The sequence below is a fragment of the Sminthopsis crassicaudata genome, chromosome 1 (genome assembly GCF_048593235.1).
Source record: "Sminthopsis crassicaudata isolate SCR6 chromosome 1, ASM4859323v1, whole genome shotgun sequence".
Taxonomy (NCBI): Eukaryota; Metazoa; Chordata; class Mammalia; order Dasyuromorphia; family Dasyuridae; genus Sminthopsis; species Sminthopsis crassicaudata.
In genome coordinates this window covers 380,162,259-380,183,872 of record NC_133617.1, presented here as the reverse complement: position 1 = coordinate 380,183,872, position 21,614 = coordinate 380,162,259, and the positions used below count along the sequence as shown (strand labels likewise).

The 21,614-nt window shown below is 34.0% G+C and overlaps 1 protein-coding gene across 6 annotated transcripts in view; it reads left to right on the top strand.

Moving 5' to 3' along the window:
* The first annotated feature begins 2,815 nt into the window (after positions 1 to 2,815).
* Positions 2,816 to 21,614, top strand: part of TCF4 (transcription factor 4) — a 406,802-nt gene continuing 388,003 nt past the window's right edge. For 2 of the 6 annotated variants that reach the window (XM_074279411.1, XM_074279409.1), the window contains exons 1-3: positions 2,816 to 3,388; positions 5,791 to 5,882; positions 7,650 to 7,722. In XM_074279411.1, the coding sequence (XP_074135512.1) occupies positions 5,811 to 5,882; positions 7,650 to 7,722 (145 nt within the window). In that variant the 5' untranslated portion in view covers positions 2,816 to 3,388; positions 5,791 to 5,810. Of the gene's footprint in view, positions 3,389 to 4,492; positions 4,729 to 5,790; positions 5,883 to 7,080; positions 7,234 to 7,649; positions 7,723 to 21,614 lie in introns of those variants that run through there. The other 4 variants (XM_074279414.1, XM_074279413.1, XM_074279410.1 and 1 more) reach the window with 3 other exon arrangements.

Genomic DNA, 21,614 nt, shown 5'->3' with positions numbered 1-21,614 from the left:
TTAGATCTATACATTAGGAAAATCACTTTAGTAGCTAAATGGAGGATGGATTAGAGTAAGGACAGACTTGAGTTAGGCAGACCCATTAGCAAGCAATTACAATAATTACAGTGGTCCTCAAACTTTTAAAAATAGGGGGCCAGTTCACTGTCCCTCAGACTGTTGGAGGGCCGGAATAGAATAAAAAAAAAAAAAAAAAAAAAAACCTTACACTTAGTCTCTGCTCCTCAGCCCATTTGCCATAACCCAGTGGCTGCATAAATGTCCTCAGCAGCCTGCATGCGACCCGAGGGCCGTAGTTTGAGAACCCCTGGTAGGTTTTGGGTGTTGAGGGCTTGAACTACAGTGATAGGATCAGAACAGAGAAGGAGGACCATTCTAGAGATGTTGCAAAGGTAAAATCAACACACCTGGGTAACACATTGTATATGGAAGGTGAGTGGATGGAGTGAGACAGTGAGGAGTCCAGGATGATTGCTAGCCCATGGGACTGGGTTGGGATGGTTTTGCCATATACAGTAATAGGGAAAGTAGGAATCAAGGATTATTTAAGGGGAAAGATAATAAATTCTGTTTTGGACACGTTTGTTTAGCTTATCTACTGGACATCCATTGGGAGATATTTGAAAAACAGTTGTGAGATTACAGGTCAGTAGGGAGGTTGGGGCAGGATAGTTAGATATAAGAATTGTCAATTTAGAAATGCTAGTTAAATTCATTGGAGTTAATGAGATTACTAAGTGAAGAGAAAAGGCTAGACACAAGACTGACGAACAGCAATATTTAGAGAGCATCATCTGGATGGAAATCCAGCAAAGAAAAATGAAGAGCAGTCAGACAGATAAGATGAGAGCCAGGGGAATAAGATTTAAATTTTGTACATATAAATAATATATGCATATGTCTTTCTATTTATATATGTTGTTTTCCTATATTTTTAAAGAAGACCAAAATGACATCTCTTTTCTGGAAGTTGAGGTATAGTAAGTGAGGGAGGGCTTCCAACCCGTGACAGATTAGACCAGCAGGAGAGTATAAGGCTCCTCCGCAGGTTGGGCCCAAATAGTCCATCGGAACATTTGGAGGATGTATATCTCTAACTTTTCTTTTGAACTACTGCAATTCTCTTCCCCTCATTCAGCATAGTGCTTATTTGAAGCAGGCAGCACATTCTGGGTGGTCTTTTGCTAGTATCTCCCATGTCAAGCAATCAATTTCAAATTTCTTCAGGAGACCTTGAAAGTAACCTTGTATCACTTAGGCAACCGGACCTGAATCATTCAAGCAACTGCTAGAGTAAAAATTCACTTTGTTACTTAGGGGATAGAAACAAGTATTTATTAAGCATCTACTGTGTGCCAGGCACTGTGCCAATCACTTTATAATTATTATCTCATCTGATAGCTACAGTGTATCCTCCTTCAATTTACTAATCCCCTGTAGCTCAGTCTCATCTGTAAAATGAGCAGGATCATCTCAATGGCCTCTAACTTCTCTATTATGGGACATTCTTTTGAAGAGAGAGCAAATGAGGTTACCCAGGTGAAGTGCTTTGTAAAACTTAAAGCATTTTATGAATGCTAGCTATTATTTTGAATAGAAAACATTTAATCAATTAGCAGGTATTTATGAAGACCTTATTATATGTTAAACACTGCTACCTAGAAACAATCCTTGCTTTCAAGAACCTACATTCTAGTAAGGAAGCCAGCTCATAAGTGCACAAGTGTCCCTAAAATCAGAGGATTGCTAATAATATTAAATATAAAATTTAAATGCTCTGATAAGTTAAACTTAAAGCTTAAAATAGAATTAAGATGTTTTGGAAAACCCTGTGTTCCAGAAACTGGGAAAAATACAAGGTAATTTAAGAGGGGATAGGGAAAAATCTGCAAAATGTGGCACTTAAGCAAAAACAGCCCTCGGGCTATGGAAGTAGTAGTGGTTGAGTGAGGCCATCCCAAAGAGGAGCACTGCCCTGGGAAACCGCCAAACTTACAGAATAGTGGGATTTAAGTCCTTCATACGCCAAATAAAGATTAAGGGCCCTGCGTGGATCGGGCCGTTCTTCCAGTAGAGGGGGGTGAGCGTCTCTTCCTAGTCTTCAGGACCCTCAAGTGGAGGAGAAGCAACTATTCTGTCCCCACAGCATTCCCCACCTCTCTGCCTGGTTCTTTTTTCTGCAGCTGCACCCTCGAAGTTCTGGACTCTCAGGGTTTGTCCCCCCGCAGGGGACCTTAGCCCCGCCCCAAGCCCCGGGCTCCCGGAGGTCATCCAGTCTCTTTTTCTACCTACTCTCTTTTACGTAGATACGTACTCCAGGAGGAAGTATGAGCATGCAAGTGTCGGGGCAGTGAGGAAGGGTGTGGAAAAGATTGTTCTACTAAAATCTGTGGAATATCTTATCTACTGATTTTCTTAAAAAAAAAAAAAAAAAGAATTCAAATCCCTCCCCCCATTCCTTCTCCAAATTCAGAACACGCAATATATATGTATATGTACACATACATACACATCTATCTATGTAAAGTGTGTGTGTGTATACAAAAAAGCAAGCAAATAAACAGGAGGGAGAGAAGCAGAGCAAAGACAGCAGGAGGATAAGCCGCCAGCGACCACAGGCTCCCGCTCCCCTCCTGGCCCCGCCCACATCGCTGTTCCAGCCCTCCCTCTTCCCTAGCTCCACCGACCGCTCCCTCCTCTCCGAAAGGAGGCGGAGACATGCTCCGCGACGCCATTTTGGGTGCCTATCTAGCCCCAATGTTTACCACTCTATGGCTTTTCTCCTCCCTCCCCTCCCCTCCCCAGTCATTGTCTGTAAGAGCAGCGGCGGGCGGCAGCAGCAGCGCTTTTCTCTTTATAAGCCCCGCAGTGCCCGGATGTGAATGGATTACAATGTATCTTTCAGGGAAACCTATTATTATCAATGTGACTCCACGGGGGAGTCAATGGTGATGATGATGGTGATGATGATGATGATGATGAAAAATCTCTAAACTTGGAACAAGTTTAAGACTATAGGAGACGAAGAAAAAACCAACAAGATTTGTTTGAGGAAAATTATTAACTATTCTGTTTACATATTTTTTTAAAAAGATACAATAAGGAAAGGGGAGAAAAAAAGTTGGATTTTTCCTTTTTTTTTTTTTCTTTTTTGGTGTGTGTGTGTGAAATTTTTCTGAAGTTCTTTTATGGTGGAAAATGCAAAAATCAGAGCCAGGTGCATGATCTTGTGATTTGTGGAATATCCTGGAACAGGACTGAGTACCAGTTAAAAAGTACTTTTTGGGGAATACACATGTGAGATACTAAGCACTTGCAGAAGATTTTCTCTTTTTCAAAAGTCTCTTTCCTTGGAATATTGTGAGAATATTTGAGGCCATTTAAGGTAAAGTTACAATTTGCTGTCAGAGTAAACTGTCTTTAAATTTAATTTGATTGTTTTAAAGAAATGTTGATCCGAATGTGTTATTAAAGCAAAAGGAGCAACTTGTGAAGTGATAGCAATTTGAGGGGGGTAAAAATGTGTGCCTGTATTATTTGTCTGTACCCGCACATGTAGAAATAACAGGGTGTGTTTAATGTGTGTACTTCCACACACGTTGAAGCGTATATGTTACAGATACTGCATAAAGCACGCGTGTATAACGAAAACTTGAGAAGTATAAAGCTTTATTTTAACCTGAAAAGTGACGCGAAAATAGATATTTGTAGCCTATAGGCCCTATAGCAGTAAATGTTGAATTTAAACATATATTTCTGGGAAAGGGGGACTAAGCAACCTCTGGAAACTCGAATGTAAAAAGCAAACAAAACAGTTCAAATGCTTACTTGGAAAGTTTGTAGCAATACTCTCTGTAACTTAAAAAAAGGTGGGAACAAAGTATGTACAGTTTTACAATTAGAGAAAGAACCCAAACAGAGCAGCCTCCCCCCCACCCCCGAGATTTTGAGTTGTTTTATGTATGGAAAAGAAAAATGTTCCTCTTGGCAAAGTCTTTTTGCATCACGTGTATTTGCAGCCTAGTAAAAACTTGCCTTGCCCTGTGTGAGAGAGAGCGAGAGAAAGAAAGAACTGAAGAAATTGAAACTATAATAAATTTAAAAGTACCTCCTAGGAAAGAAAAACGGCAACGATTGAACTGTTAGTGGTTCAGATAATATCTGAGAGTTTGAGGGAAATTGAGGTGCCTGATGGATTTCCGTTTGTATTGGGGGGGCATAAAGGGAAGGAGCAGGGGAGATGCTATGATTTTTTTTTTTTTTTTTAATGGAACCCAAACCAATCTAGCCAAACCAACCTGGAAAGAAATGCGTCTCTTTTCTTCAGCAACCCCCTCACCCCCCCACACCCCCGCCTTTGCTGAACTTGCAATTCCGTCTGTCTTTGCGTGTTTCCCCCATGCACACCTCCCCTCCCCTCCCTAAAGGAGCAGAGAGTTGGTGTTAAGAGTCAGGGATCTTTGCTGGGTGTTTCTGGATCTTGTAGTAGTAGTGGTTGGTAGTGGTGAAGGAGGAGGAGAACAAGAAGAGGAGAGGAGGAGGAGAGGAGAAGGAGGAGGAGGAGAGGTGGAGGAGGAGGAGGAGGAGGTGGTGGTGGTGGTGGTAGTGATAGTGGTAGTAGTGGTAGTGGTGGTAGTGGTGGTGTGTTTTGTGAATGCAGTGATTAGAAATGAAACCCGTCTCGGTGCTGTTATTGGAAGGGGAGCCCCATCTCTCTCTCGGGCGGTAGGTACCGGAGCTGGCATTTCTAGAGGATCTGTGGCTGATGGTGTGATGGTGTAGCTAGCGGACGGAGCTCAGAGCTAAATCTCGAGGCTCGGCCAGGAGCTGCTGGAGGGTGGTTGGAGCCTTCCTTACACGCGGCTTTTTTCCTCTTTCCTTGGGCTGCGATTTCATTTCTGCTCCACTGAGACAACCCCCCTTCCCTTTTCCCCTCCCTCTTCTCATTCCCCCCCCCCCCTTCATCCACCCTCCCCCAGCGTTGCCCACTTTAAAGGAACTGATGACTTTACTGTGGGCCTTTAAAAAAAAATCACCCTTTACTCCACAAATTAAGGTTCTGGGTAATTACCGAACCCGATCCCACCACCCTCTTTTCTACCACCTCCCCCTCCATCGGAAGTGTTTTTACTCTGAAGATTCGCATCTTTTAATTTCTTCTTAGCTACTTTATAAGGAGAGGAGGGATGGTGTGTGGTGTGTGTGTGTGTGTGTGTGTGTGTGTGTGTGTGTGTGTGTGTGTGTGTGTGTGATATGAGAGAGAGAGAGAGAGAGAGAGAGAGAGAGAGAGAGAGAGAGAGAGAGAGAGAGAGAGAGAGAGAGAGAGAGAGAGAGAGAGAGAGAGAGAGAGAGAGGCAGGCGAGGGGGGAGGGGAAGGGGGGGGAAAGTTGAGACCGGATCGTTGCTGAGTAGTTTCTCTTTTCTCTGAGATCCATTCATTCTTTGCTGTACCTCCTGTTGCATAAATGATGCGCTGAGAGCGGCTTTTTTCTTTCTTTCTTTTCCTTTTTTTAAAGATTTGGTTTTAGAGTGGATGTTAACAGTTTTGATCATCTCTTTTGGAAATGTAATATCTTTTTTGTTTTGCTTTTTGTTTTTTGTTTTTGTTTTTTGCTACTGCTGCCCCCTCCATCTTAAAAAAATATATATACCCCCCCTTTTTCTCTTCCCCTCCCCTTCGACTTCAATTACATCCCTCCCCTCACCCCCCCAGTCTCCAAAAATCCGATTGTGTTTCCTCTAAGGATCGGGACTGGGTTCTGATTGCGGTTATTTCCATGTTTCTAGGTTTGTGTGATTTTGCTAAAATGCATCACCAACAGCGAATGGCTGCCTTAGGGACGGACAAAGAGCTGAGTGATTTACTGGATTTCAGTGCGGTAAGAAAGAACGGTGGAAACTAACTACAGCTGTAAAACAAAACAAAACACTAGCTAAAAACAAATAAACTGTGATCTAAAGTAATTTTTAATCGGCTAAACCCATGCTAAATTTGAATGTCTCTATAGACAATTCTTTATCTTTCTTGGGTGAAATAAAAAAAAAAAATAAAGATATTTTCTTTTTTTTTTCTTGTTTTTAAGTTTAATTGTGCCCCTTATTAGTCACCTCCCCAAGAAAATTAGAGTTCAAAGGGAAAAAGAAAACACCTTTAAGTAAACGCAAAGGTCTAACATATCAGAACACTGAAAGTACTGTACTTTCTCACTCATTGTTTCAGTAACATTTTTTTTTTTTTTTGGAAATAGATAAGAGGAGGAGCCAACTGTCTCAGTTTTGTTTTAAACTGATGCTTTGGATCAGAAAGACCTTCTGTCCTTCAAGTGAAATCTCTCAGAATTCTGAAAGCTATGGATATATATAAGTATATACTTATTTATATATAAGTATATGTTTATATTTCCTTTTGGATATGCAATTTGTAAATTTAATAATCTCTAAACCAGCATGAATGAGAATATGTGCACTTGGAGAGTTTAACAGCCTTTGCAGCCCTTCTCATGTACCTTTATATTCCCCTGCCCACACCCAATCCAAAACTTGCCAGAAATATTTATTTATTTTTAATGATTGATGAGATTGGTGGTAAGATGCATTTGCAAAACAAAACCAAAAATAATAATCCACTACATGCACCATCCAAAACCGCCTGGTAAATGGGGTTGCTTCAATGCTGCTAGTGCTGCTGGTGGTGGTGCTGCTGCTGCTGCTGCTGCTGCTGCTGCTGCTGCTGCTGCTGCTGCTGCTGACTTTTCTTAGGAGAAATGGCTTTCGGAAGTTTGGCCAGGAAACATAGCCTGAGGCAGCTTTGCAGCCCCCTCTTAGCTTGTTGCACTTTTCCCATTTGTTCCTTTGCTTTTTGCAGGCTCTGAGTCAGGGAAGGGTTATTATCCACTAGGAACGTCGAAGATGGAAACCAATTAGGGTCGAAATAAATGTAGGGGGAGAGGAGTGGAGAGAGAAGGGAGAGAGAAGAGAAAGAAGAGGGGAGGGAGGGAGGAGAGAGAGAGAGAGAGAGAGAGAGAGAGAGAGAGAGAGAGAGAGAGAGAGAGAGAGAGAGAGAGAGAGAGAGAGAGAGAGAGAGAGAGTCTTTCTGTAAAATTGCTCATGTTAGAGACGAAATGAGAATTTAGTGCAGGTGGCAGTTTGCATTCATTTTCATTTGGGTTTACATATGACAGACAAATCCTATGCGGGATTGAAATGGACGTTGCCACCTTCATGGCCAAGGTTTTAAACTTATAACAAACAACTTTTTTCTTCTTTGTCAAAATGCTAGTTTCATGGAGGCTTGTTGTCTTTAACTTGAATCTTGATAACATTTTGAGTCCTGTGGTTTTTCAAAATGTTAATAATATTCTCTAGGAATCGAATGAATCTAATTAAAAGAAAAGAGTGGTGTGTAAGAAAAGAGTTGGGAAGTGGGGGGGAGAGTCTGGATTAATAATATTGTACCAGTTTTACTTTTGAGTTGAATGGTGATGTATTGTTATAAAGAAGCCCTTTACATAAGCTTTGACTTATTTGTTAAGAATGTGAAGGAACTTTTGACTAGCTGTGAACACACACACACACACACACACACACACACACACACACACACAATGTCTTTTTTTCTAGCAATAATGTTTCTTTGTTTCTTTTAGATGTTTTCACCTCCTGTGAGCAGTGGGAAAAATGGACCAACTTCTTTGGCAAGTGGACATTTTACTGGCTCAAGTATGTAAATTATTTTCCTTAATGTGTAGTTAAAATGTTATTAGTGGTGTATTACCTTCTAATATATGTATGTGGGTATTTGTTTTCAAAAGTAATCATTGAAACAAAGGCAAAATGGCATGAATGATTTCAGGGTTCAACAGTTGGATAGCATATAAAAATTTTGGGGGTTTTGGAAAATTAATTTTTTGCTTCCTCTTTGGCAAGAAAATTATCTCAAAATTCCATAACTTAGCTAACATGTTTCTGATGTTGTAATTCAATCAACATAGAAGATCACCCTTTTTAAAGGAGAATTGTTAATGTGAAGGATAATTTAATATTCCTGTGTACTTATAATTTTTAAAGAAATCTGTTAGTAACTACTGGGTTAAATTAACCCTTTTAAAGAGAAGAGCACTTCAATTTGATGATGAATGTACCTTAGTGAAACATATCCAGGATATAGACTCTCTTGTTAGTCTGAGGAATTGAACAGAAATATTTTAAAATATCCTCTTAAATACTTCCTCCATTCCTCCATCCTTATTTTTCCATTGAATTTTTATGTAATTACAAATTTGAATCAACTTCTAAATTTGAGAAATGAGAACTTTGATGGGCTTTTTGTTTTTGTTTTAAACCTTAGTGGTATTCATAAAGGAATCTATGTGCCTATCTGACAATTAAGGAGGAGTTTAAACATGAGGATATGTATATGTTTATATGTACCTAAAATTAGATGTGAAGATGGCAAGTCAATCATGCATTAGAATGTATTTAATATGTGATCACTAAGTTTTATTTAAGAAGACTTCTTATTTTGTTGCTTGCTCTCTTTAAGTCCAGTCAAAAAAAAATGTACCTATAATTGTTAAGAAAGCTGTAATATTTTAATAGTACTGGCTATTATACCTAAAAGTGCATTATATATATATATAGCTGTATACATGTAGTATTATTCTCAATAAATGGGTAAATGTTGACATCTTTTAACTCTGAGATGTCAATGGAAATAGTCATTAGTCATTGAAGATAATTTTTATTTGTTATTTTCATTTTGTACTGGGGCAATGAAATAAACTTGTTCAGCTGTACATTTTGCACTCTTTGCACAGAATTCATGAATCCATTACAGAATTCATTTTTTCAGTAGTTTATTTCAAAACAAGATGAGCATTTTGTTGTTACTCAGTCTAGAGGAAAGAGTTTATGCACATGTAGAATGTTTTCTCTTTTGTAGCATGAGATGCTTCTTATGGTGACTTAACTTTAAATTTATATATTTTCTTGGTTATATTACTTAAAAGTTTAAAGTATTAGTCAAATGTTTAAAGTTTAGTTTCATGGGTATTACTCTATTTTTAGTTTAGGGACTTCTGAGAATTTATTTCTTTGGCTTTAAAAAAAAATTGTTGTAATATCTCCCAAGTAACATTTTTCTGACTTGCATCTGCTATACAATATTCTGATATAAAATATTAATATGAGTATTTGAGTAGAAATTAAAATAGTGTCTCTTTTAGATAAATCAATGTTTTATGTTAAGACACAATCAACACAAAATAACTAACTTTTTTTGTCAGTAATTTTCTTGATGTGCATCTTGATAATTAAGATTTTTAGCTATAAATTTAAGCTTTCAAATAGATTTTGCTAGAATATGCAAGGGTAGACAATTTTCAAAGTCAGTAATTAAGTATCGTGAAGTATTGAGAATTACCTTTAAACCTAAAACATTTGGAAATGCTTTAAGTGCATCACTGTTAACAAGTTTTAATCAGTTAAGGTAACTTAGCAACTTGAAGTTTGTGGTACAATAAGGAATATAACTCTACTCCTAGTTGATTCTCTAACTTTATCAACATTTAAACAAAGTATACATGTAATTTATTATTCAATAAATGTTCAAAAACTGCTTATAATAGTTATGACAGTACAGGTATGATAAATAAAAGCATGCATGAATGCATTTGAACATGGTAATATATTGAAGTTTATATAATTGCTTAGGAAAATTACTGTATTTTCCTTAAAAGTTAAAGATTTAGCATGGGATTATGAGGTGATTTTGAAGCAAATAAACTATAATTTCTTTTTTTAAGTTATGGAAATATGGATTCAGACTTTACAGAATAAGTATGTTGCTGAGGCTAAAAGTATGAGTTAAAAATATAGTCGCTATGGCCAATTAAATATGCAAGCTATACATTGGATGTACTATGGTGATGTTAATAAAAATGGAGGCTGCAGAGTAAAGGATTATTAATTTAGCTCTGTCTTTGTAAGATAGATATAGTAATTAAAGAACATTTTCAGACACACAATCATAAAACTTTTTTAAGTCATGATAATTTCACATATCAAATACAGTGAGTCATATACAATCTGCCCTTTACCTGGATGAGTACACTAAGAAAGTTTAAACAAAAAAAAAATTAATTTTTATAAATCTTCACCTTGATTCTTGCTTTCAAGGAAATTAATATGTCATTTTCCTGTTTTTAGTTTTAAAGTTTTAAAAAGCAGAATAATTCAGAAAGAAAAAAAAAGAATGCAAACTGGAAATAACTTGCATTTTACTGAAAATCAAGTATATTTTGCAAAGCATGTTAATATTTCATGCTTAAAGTTCCCAGTAGATTTTCACTTGGTTGATACAAGATGCTCCATTGTGGTTTGTAATGTGTGAATAAAAATTAAGTAGCTCCATATTTCCTTTAATCTTTAATTTCACAAACATGGTTTTCCTACCACCTTAAGAAATGGTGAGGCTGCATTGGGAGAAAGGAATGTAACCTGAGCTACAGCCCTGACATTCCCAGGGAGCATTTTTCACATGAAAGGCTTTTGTCAACCCAGTAAAGGACCAGCAGTTTTTGTTTGATGTTTGCAGGTGTTCAGCAGAGAGCACTAAAACAATTCAGCCATGATGGTTCAGAGCTTCTATGACCTTAACAGGGAGAATTGGTGGGCTCTGGAATTATTTTAAAGAAAACTTTGTTGCATTTATTTCAACCTGCATGTTGACTTTACGAGTGATTTAATACCTGTTAAGTCATTGGTCTTAAACAGAAAGATGCTTGTGCCCAATTGTATGGAACTTTATATGTAAAGGAAAATAGGATGACCAAATGGAATTCACCTAGCCTCTCAATTTTTGAATTTATGAGAGGGCCCTCAACTTAAATTACTTCACTATTACATCAAACCAATTAGCACCTATTTCGCTTGAAGAATTTTTTTAAAAGAAAAAAATCACTTTTATATTTAATTTGCACTGTTGTGTTAGTTAAGATACTGAAATTTGTTTATTTCAAAAATATAAGATACCTAGTCACCATTGTTATGGTTCTGATTTCCAAGTATTTTATGATGAATATTGTCTTCCTCTCCTCCAACTTTTCAAATTTGAAATTTATGTTATTACTTGATTTTATTTAGGTTTTCAAGTACCTATAAAAATTGCCAACTAAATGAGTGTTCAAATAAATAATTTAAAAGGACAATAAAATAAACTATATTTCCATTATAGATTTTTTTGTGAAACAAAAACTATATTTCCAAGTTTATCATGTTTCCAAGGATATACAATAGAACAAAATATATTGAACACTAAGAAAGCTCATTAATCAGTTATTATAGGAAGAAAGTCAGCTCAACTGGTTTCTTGGTATCAGCTAGATGATTATATAGGACTTGGTCCATGTCAACTTGAAAACTCTAAAAATCTTATTTATAAATGCATTAATCACATTAAAAATTATTCAAAATTATAAAGCACTTAGTAAGCCTTAAATTATTATAGATTTTGAAAATTTTCTTTATCTTGACTTGTGACTTCAGTGGTATAGTTAGCTTTGAATGAGGAAATAGCCTCAATTGTATTGCAATTTATAGTCTTACAGGGTTGCTTGGGTCATTGAGAAGTTGAAAGACTTGTCTAGGTCCCTGAGTCCAGTGTGTCAGAGGTAGAACTTGAACACAAGTCTTTCTGACTTTTGGGTCAGTTCTTTCTCCCTATGCCATGTTGCCTCTTATATACATTTGAACTAGTATTATTGTTGTTGTTGACAATTATCTCAATTTGCAATAGTAGTACATTTTAGATAAAGGAAATAAATATTTTGACAATTTTCAAAAACCATTAGATTTTATGCAAATTTTATACATACATGTCACCTTCCATAATATCTATTTTAATCGTTTGACTGTCATAGGGAAAAAATAACCCTAATGAAAGTGATTATAGAATGGTGTTGTCATGTGTTCTTAAAAATACAATACTGTCCTTGTAAAGGAAAAAATATTTACTCTAGAATATGATTCAAAAAAAGTACAGGAATTTAAAAGTCAGGTACAAAAAAATGTCATTAAGCCTATAATACCTTACATCTCTAAATTAGTGCTTCAGGGACTTTTAAAACCATTTTGTCCAAACCCTTGTTTTACAGATATGCAAACAGATTTTCACAGAAGTAAAGAGATTTCTCTGAGAGAATACAGCAATTTAGTGGTAGATCTGATCCTGTTATTTTTCTATTCTATCATATTATTTCTAGTGGAGATATAGTAAAGCACCATCTTCCAGTACTTTTTTCTTTAAAAAGTATAGTTTTATTTGAATGTCAGTTTTTATACTTTATTTATCTTGCTTATGGAAATCATTCATAATAGATCAGTATTTTTGTGAATTGCTTTACTAAAATTAGTCTAATCCTGCATTTTAAAATACTTGGAACCACTTTTACTAGCATTGGTTACGCACCAAACGTAGAAGTATTTGCAGTAATTTTCTGTTTTCCTGGAAAACAAATGAGCAGCACATAAGGACCATGTTCTTTTTTAACTTGTGCTCTCACTATGTTTTGGAAGGTTGTATGAACAAACATTTGCACATAAAGATACTGATAGTATCTTTATCAGTGCCTTTACTGATAAAAGTACCAATACCTTTAAGGTCAATTGATTTTCCAGGATTCTCAATGAACTTCTGATAATTTCTCTACTCAATTACCCAATCTTTCTTGTAAACATTTGTGAGGTATTTGGTTGGGACAACAATTGTTTAGAATAAAAAAAAAACCCTTAGTGACATTTTATCCTTCCAATAATGTGCAGTCTAATAACATTATCTTGATGCTAATAATATTATGCTTGGCCTGAAATTTTATTCCATGTTCTCTTGTAGTTGAGAATAAATTTTTAAATATGAGCTGAGGAAATGCTGTAAACTGTACACAATTTTCCCCATATAGTATTATCTTTATTACCTTTCCATAGGACTGATTTTTGCTAAGTGTTTATCTTTAATCCCCTTCTTTAAAATCAAAAGGTAAACTTGCTGCATTTATATCTATATGTTACAACATGGTCCTATATATACATCAATGAGAAATAGAGGTGACTTAAAATATTTCATTTTCACTTATCTTTATGTAATTAAAACCATTAGTTGAGATGATAAGTTGTAGAATGCTTCTAATTTTATTTTTATTATAAATAGGCCTTATTTCAAGCTGTAAAAAGAGTTTGGCAATTTATTTCATATTCACAAGAAATAACTATGCACATTGCCTCTCTGTATTATCAAAAGTAAAAAGAGTTTTGTAGTACTGATAAATGTTGCACTGGACACAAATGTTACATTTTCTAGGTTCAAATAAAATAGGACTTTTGTTGAAACTGTCTCCAGTAAATAAAGTGTCTTAAACAAGCACAGAAATCCAGGAAATCTTGAGCGTGAAATACTTAAGATTTTTGACAACATCAGCAAATTATCTTTTCCCTACTATTGTAACGAGAAAATCACTTAAATAACAGAAGAACAGCTATGTCACAAACACATATATAATAGAACTATGTAATGAAAGTTTATGCTGTTAATTGCTTGAATCTTTCTTAAATGCTTAGAATCATAGAGCACTAAAGACTGCCATATAAACAGTTTTGTTTTGAATTTAAAATTATTCCCTTTTTCTTTCATCAACTATGATAAACAAAATAATTTTGTAAGCTTTACCAATCATTTACTCCTGATGGTAAGCTACATTATATAGGAAGTTTTCAAGTTAGATCTAGAAACTGAGTAGATTCCTGGTGGCCCCAGGCCTGTGATTTTCAATGTTTAGTATTATTGATGCTATTTAGATCTGTTCCCATAAGCCAAGATAACAGATCTTAAGTTGCTTAATAAGGAACATGGTGTATTTTTGTAATGTTCTTCAGTTGACAGGTCTTGAACCAAAAGCTCCTTAGCTAAGCTTTTAGACTTTTAATACATATGGTACTTATGCTTTAGTCATGGCAGAGCAAAGGAAGAAATTAAAGTGGACAAGTTTTTAAAAAAAATTAGTTTTAATGTCATCTCACAGGCTTATGTGAAACAATATGACCTATTGTTTTGGGTTTTGGTTTTGGTTTTGTTTTTTTAGTGTAATCTATTTTGGAGGCTTTACTTATTAGGCAAAAACAAAATCTTGTTGATATCATATTCCTATTATTTGAATAGTTTCTAAAATTGGCTATCAAGAATATTGGAGTTTCACATGTAATCTAAGACATTTTTAATGCCTTAGAGCCCCTGCTAACTAGAAAGAGAGAGTTAACACATGGAATATAGACACTTTTGAACTCCATCTGTGTTAACTAACCTGATCTGATGAAGAATTCCATCTTCAAGAAACTCTTCATTTGGTTTTTAGGATTAAAATATTATTGCTTTGCTATGTTATTTTTTTCATGAAACATTCAGAAGTAGAAAAATTTTGAGAAAAAGTGGTCATGTTTACTTTCATTTCAAAAATAAATGAAAGCTGAATTGATCAGGATATCAAACAACCAGATGTATTTAAAAATCTGTTTATTTTGATAGATTTCTGAGATGTGAAAAGGTATTTTTATTTAAAGGTACAGTACTACTATTGTCCAAATAAATGCTATTGTACTTTTATGTGACAATTAACATTTAATGAATGACTTTCCAGACTGCCATTGGTGGTAATTACTATATGTAGTTTATTAACTGCAATCTATTGTTGGTTGTAGCCTGTATTGATTTGTTTTGCAAACAACACTTCACATGTGCTGATGTATTTGTACATTACTTTTAAAGAACCTGTTTTATTCTCTAATGTTACAAATGTCTCTTGGACTAAGATATTTGTAATGGAAATTAAGTATTCACTAACCTTTCTATTATGAAAAAAATCTTTCTTTACTGAAAAGCCCCTAAATTACTGTGTTTGAAATAAATACATCAAAGAGTTGGAAAAGACCTTAACAATGCTTAGCCTAACCTTCTCATCTTACAAATGAGGGAAATGAGGCCTGGGAGAAATGAAATGATTTGTCCAAAGTGATACTTGGATTTCTGAACTGTACTATGTGCAGTTAGGTTTGGAACCAAATCTTTTTAACTTGAATATTTCCTGAAATACACAAAGCAGATATGACTTACTGTTTCTAAAGAACTAATAAAAATTGAGAGATTGTGATACTGACATATAACCTAGCCTCCCCTGTCATCACATGTTTTAATTTGGCTAACATTTGACGAATAACTGTTAAAATGTATTGTGTTATTAAAAATAACAAAGTAAGACCTATGATTAAATATCAAGACTGTAATTTAATCTGGAGGGTTCTGGTACTGTTATAAACCATTTGCCTTTTTTTTTTGTACCAGATGACGTCAAAAGGCAGCTTGATTGAATTTTGACCCTGTATTACAGGAGCACCTGCTAATGCCACTTTGCTTAATGGTCTGTCAGCATTTCCATTACAAACTTTTTTCAGACATTTTTAACTTAGCTTTGAGTATTTGAACTAAGCTGATGGTTGGCATGTAAGCTTTCAGTCAGGGAGAAAATATTTTCCCAGTTCAGCAGAGAAGCCAGCAACAAAGCCTCATTATAGACTCCATGGTGCCTCTATTAGAATTCTCCTCTCTGCTTTTGTATGTCATTCATTTTAGCATTCTTTTTCTGGTGGTACTTATCTTTATTATATAGAAACTAATCCTAAGAGACTTAATATCCGATCTCTCAAGCTATGATATTTAAAAATCCAGTGTTCAAGACACAAATTACTTTGATGAATCCAAGCTGAGAAAAGATCTTGACACCAAGGGAAAATATTGAGATTTTAACTGTAGGCATTGAGTTTCTATAATGAAAGTAAAGGAAAAACATGAAAATGTTTGATGGTTTATCAATTGTATCAATCATTTGCATAACTATCCTAGGTGAGTGATTAGAGAGGTTTATTTATTTATTTTTAATATCTTGGCCAGGGTCACAGAGTTGTTTCAGAAGCAGAACTTGAACCTAAAGACCAGTTCTGTATCCTCTATGCCTAGATGCTGCTCAATCTGTATCCCTATTTCCACCACTGTATTATTTTCTAGTACAATAAATTTGCCCCTCATTTTAATTATATGGAAAATGATTTTTGCAGATGTGGGAGATGAGAATGGAGAAAGAATTATACTTCGATGCTAGGTATTCTTGGTTTCTAGTGGATGTTCACCATTAATAGTATCCTAAAGATGTCTCTGATATATATATATGTATATATATATATATATATATTCTTTATATTATTCTGTAAATTCTTATATAAGTATTTGATTCCATGGAAGAATATATGTTCTTTAAGATAAGTACTTCCATTCCTTAAATTAGTATCCTTAGGAACTAGCACATATTAAGTATCTAGTACATTACTCTTCAGTTTCTTGACTTAGAAACTCCATGCATATTCATTTCATAGTTGTTTGTGTACACTATATAAACCATTGTACAATACCTCTGTACTGTAGAGGTATGGTTATATCAAATATCTAATATTATCTCCCCATGGTGGGGGTGTGTGTGTCTGTGTGTGTGTGTGTGTGTGTGTGTGTGTATGATGTGTATAACCATCTGTCTCACCCAGACAGTAGCACAGGGAGCCTATTGAAGATATTGCCTATGTCCTTCAACACTAGATACAATGGAATGCTGTTGTGCCAGATGTGCTGTAGGCCATATTCTGTTCCTCTTACCTCCATTAGGTACTACATCCCCTGTGACTTCAGGTAGAAAATGGAATAAATCAAGATGTGAAGTGGCATAAAAAAAAACTTTATTAAAGCTAATTGTCACAGTTGATCAGTAAGAGTTGATTTTTGTGATTTCATATGTGCATTTCATGACACAAATTAGGTGGTTATTTGTTTTATCAGCAAATTTATCCATAAAATTCCAAAAATCAATTCTTGCCCTCTTGCCTGTCAATAATGTCAACTGTTTTAATATAAAGTAAATATGGTTTGATGGAGAGACTTTATATTCGCTGAAAAAATGTACTAAAATATCAAAAAAATGCCTCTAAAATATCAAGGTGGAGGAAATAGTTATTCATTTTTTAACTTTCCAAATAATATAGTTTGAAGATAATATTTAATTTTCATGACTACTGTCATTTCTTCTAATGCTGACACATCAATTTATTTGGAACATCCTAGTTTTACCACATTATTATAACAAATAGTAAAGTTCTAATAATTTTTGGTTCCTATTTCAATCAGAAGTGAATATTACGAATCATAGCTAAATTATTTTGCATATTCTGTTTGAAGATTTAGTTTAATTTTTCTCAGGGAATATATTAGGTAGGCATTTTTGAATTAAAATTAAATATTTGAATTCAAATCTTTACAATTAAACCATATCAGTTACTAATATAATACAAAAGTAGGAGTGAACAATCTATAATTTCAAAGGTTATTTTTAAAAAATTCAATTTGTCTAATGCAACCTATGATGTTAAATACACATTAAAAAACAACAACTCTTGTAGTTCAGATCTATACTATACAAAGTAGAAATATTTTGGATCTGTAGTTTATTATTTGGCAATGAATTTTAAGTCTATAAAAATCACATTTCATTTATTACTTGACAATCCATTATTTCACTATATAATCACAAAATTTCAGATCTTGTAAGAACTTTGAAGGTGATCTAGTATAATCTCCTTCTGTTATGAATGAAGATACTAAGGCACAGAGTGACTAAGTGCCTTGCCCTAGGACAGAGTAGCTAGTTATTGGCAGTGTAGGGTTTAAAACAGACATGCCATGAGTTGAACTTCAGTGGTATATGTAGTACACTATATTCAGTTGGTAGTTCCATAAGTCAAAATGACAACTTCTTTAGATGTAGGAAATTAAGTCATATCTTGCTGAATGCTTGCTTATATGAAATAAGCCAGTATACCCTAATTGCTTTTTCTATAAGTTAAAATAATTGAATGTGCTAATCATTTGTCACCTATCTAGCTTACCTTGAGTAAAATTTTGAGTTCTTTCACAAGAGATTCTTTTCATATTCAAGAAAGATTATTAAGATTACGAAGATATCATTGCTATTGTTGTTGTCAATATTATGCATTGCTGTTTTAAAAAACTGCTGGGCAACTAGGTAACTTATTACTACATATACACTTTGAAATATAAAATGTGAATTCCCCCAAATTATTTGAAGTGTTAAAAATTATAACTGTCTTTCCTCTTAAAAAATGGGAGAAAGATTAACTATAGTCCAGGCCAGAACTTATAATATCCCATATATATCTGAAACATTAAAAAAAATGTAAGAATTTATTTAGTGCAAAGTATATGTTAGAAAGGACTCTATATTAATTTTGACCTTAACATCTACTCTTAACAGTTCCTACTCTTATTCATCAAAAATTGTTTTATATTTGTGAGAGAAGTAGCTTGGTGAAGAAAATTTTTTTAGAATCATGAAGACCTGAATCAAATTTCCAACCCATACTCGTTATGTGTCCTAGGATAAATCATTTAGCCTTTTAATGTCCCAAATAGTTCTCAGATAAGTGGTACAAAAGGATCTGTTGATATGCATTTATAGAAGATTCCATGCTGTAATTTCCCTATACTCATGAGATCACAAATTAGGACAAAAGGAAGATATTCATGAATTGGTAGTTTAAGGGTGTTTAGTTTTTCTTGAGTTCTGTGTTTACCCATTTTTCTGTCTTTAATGAAAATTGCAAGTAATATTTGAAATTGTTTTGAAAGACCTATTCCTGCTTGAGAGGGATAATGTAAATGTGATGATAATTTTAAAAAATGGATTAGATTCCCTTCATATGAATGGCAACTCGGAAAGTGTTTTCTAATCCTTTGTTACTTCTAAAAAAAAATGCAAGTTTTTTTTTTTTTATTTAAGAAAGTTCATAATGTTGAACATGAGAGAATTATATCTATATTGTGGGCCAAATTTTTCAATATTCTAATCTGATGGTATATAACATAATGTTAAAAATTAAAGGCGAAAAAGATGAAGCATTACCAAAAGTAATTCTTGTGGGAACATGATTGTTCTTAGTAGTTTAGTCTTTTGGCAATCTTTGACAAATAACAAGTGCCTCAAAGTTTCAATCCCATTGCCATGGGCTATGATGATATTTCATTTTTTTTTAGCATATAATTTATTTTCTTCTGACGAAGTTTCATTTTTTGTTTTCTCAGCTACTTCCCCATTATTCTTCAATCCTCCCCTTTCTTTGCTATATAAAGCCATTGATGATCCCTCATCTAGGATTTAAGTGTCCTTTAGAAAGGGACTACAATTCTACTTTGCTAATTACAATAGAACTCAACTCTAGAATTTCTAGAAGCCAAGCATTGTATTTACATTAGTGTTAAGTTTTGTTTTATTCTTTCTATTTGTATTATTAGATTTAGCTTATTTGTGGTTTAGCTTATTCTACTTTGTATCATTTCATATGCTTTCCCATGTTTCTCAGAATTTTTCATTTTTATTATTTCTATTCAGCCATCAACAATGATTTTTTTAAGTGATTACTTTGTGAAGAGCATTGTACTAAGCACTGGGAATACAAAGATGTAAATAAAAACTAGTCATTTCCCTTAGGGAGATCACATTTTAATAAGGGACATGCCTCGAAAATAACTTGGTACATACAAAATATACATAGAACAGGTGGAAAAACATTCCATTCTTCTGTTCAATTTTATCAGCCATTTTCTAATTGATAGGTATCTATATTGTTTCTAATTCTTGGCTACCCAAAAATTTCAGCTCTGACTTTTTTAGTTCTATATCAATTGTAACTATATCTAGTGCCTTTCCTTCTATATTTGGCCTCCTTTTGAGAGTCTAACAGAGGGATTTGTAGTTAGTTCAAAGATATGTCTCCATAATTTTATTTTTTTTAACAATCCCAAGTAACTTTTAATAATAGTCGATACACAATGACACCAATAGTGTATTACTTTGTTTCTCAACCCATATTGATCTCTTCTTTTCTTCTTATCTTTGTCAGTTTGCTGGGTATGAGATAAAACTTCAGAATTCTTTTCATTTGCATTTCCCTAAGTGGCCCTCACATTTTTTGGAATTATTTGTATTTTAAAATATAGTAGCTAAGTGCAAGATAGAATGAATGTCTTTCATTTTCTTTATAGTTAGAATGTGGCTCGCTAGAAAAAAACCAACATGATTAAGAAGGGATTTTGAATAAGAGGTTACAGCAGTTGATGCTCTGCTTGTCCTCTCTATATTTCCTTTTTAACAATTGCAAATTAATTTTCTTCAAAAATAAGTGCCTTGCAAATAATACATAACAAAATATGAATCTAGATGTGGCTTAGATTAAAAATGTACTATTTAAATCCACATTTTAAATGCTAACATTTTGGACCCAAGACTGTGGCCTAAAGGCCTACAGAAATGTCAGTTTCCACATGAAGTTCTTTGCAACTTTAGAGAAAGAATGATATGGTAAAAGTCTTTTTGGAAGTTGAGTATATGCCAGTGACCTTAAAATTTATTGTTTCACTGTGCTCTTAGTACTATTCAGTGAAGAGGCATGACAGGCAATGAGAATGACACTCTATTTGTCTTGTTAAGCAGAAATTAAATTTTCTGACTTACACAGCTATTTTCATTTGCTTATATAAGAAATGAAATATACTCAGTTGTAGCCTGTATCTGTGTGCTACTTATGCTGCAAACATTTTCAGAATTGGCTAAAGACTTTGTTAAGATCTGTAAAATTAGTCCATTGGAGAGTTCATGAAATCACAGTGAGCATTGGTTTCTGTTATGAAATTTTCTGTTCCAACCTTTTAATAATTGCAAATTGTGTCATTATTCCTTATTTAGGGGTTTATAGGAAGAGCAGTGAATATCATGTTTTTTTTAATGTGAATTTCATTGTTTTAGAGGCTATTTTACCCATATATCATTGATATACTTTTTCTATTTAGAGTAAAGTGTTAGACAAATTGATTTTGCTTTTGCATTTTGAGTGGGTGTTGGGGTGGTAGTGGGATAATGAGGCAAGGGGGACTTTTCTTTCTTATTTAAGAGTCTACTGTAATTATGCTTGATCTAGGATTCCTTTTGCTTATATTCTTATTACCAATAAACATTATGTTTGTTTAGTCAGATCTTTTAAATTGATTTCATTCTCCCTTGATAGTCAGATATCAGATATCACATCCAAAGGATGATGCCAAAAGTCCTTGTTGATGAATCTTAAACTAATACTTTTGCTGAGTGGTTTTGTTTTATGTGATATTCTATCCCGTCTTGAACCAACATCATTTGATTATATTTTGTGAGCAGTAACCTTTGGGAGAAAAATCATCTGTTAATTCTTGATTAGAGGTGAAATAATACTTCCTTATTTTCCAGAATCATGGATGCCAACTAATTCTTTGCTTCTGTTTTTCTTTAGTTTTGGTTAATCATTTTTGTCTACTAGGTATTATTAGGAATGGTATATTTTATATTTTTAAAAAAATGCTAGGTCTTTTAAGTTCAAAAAGAAAAGATACATTTTATGGTATATTTAAAAATCATTCTTTTTTT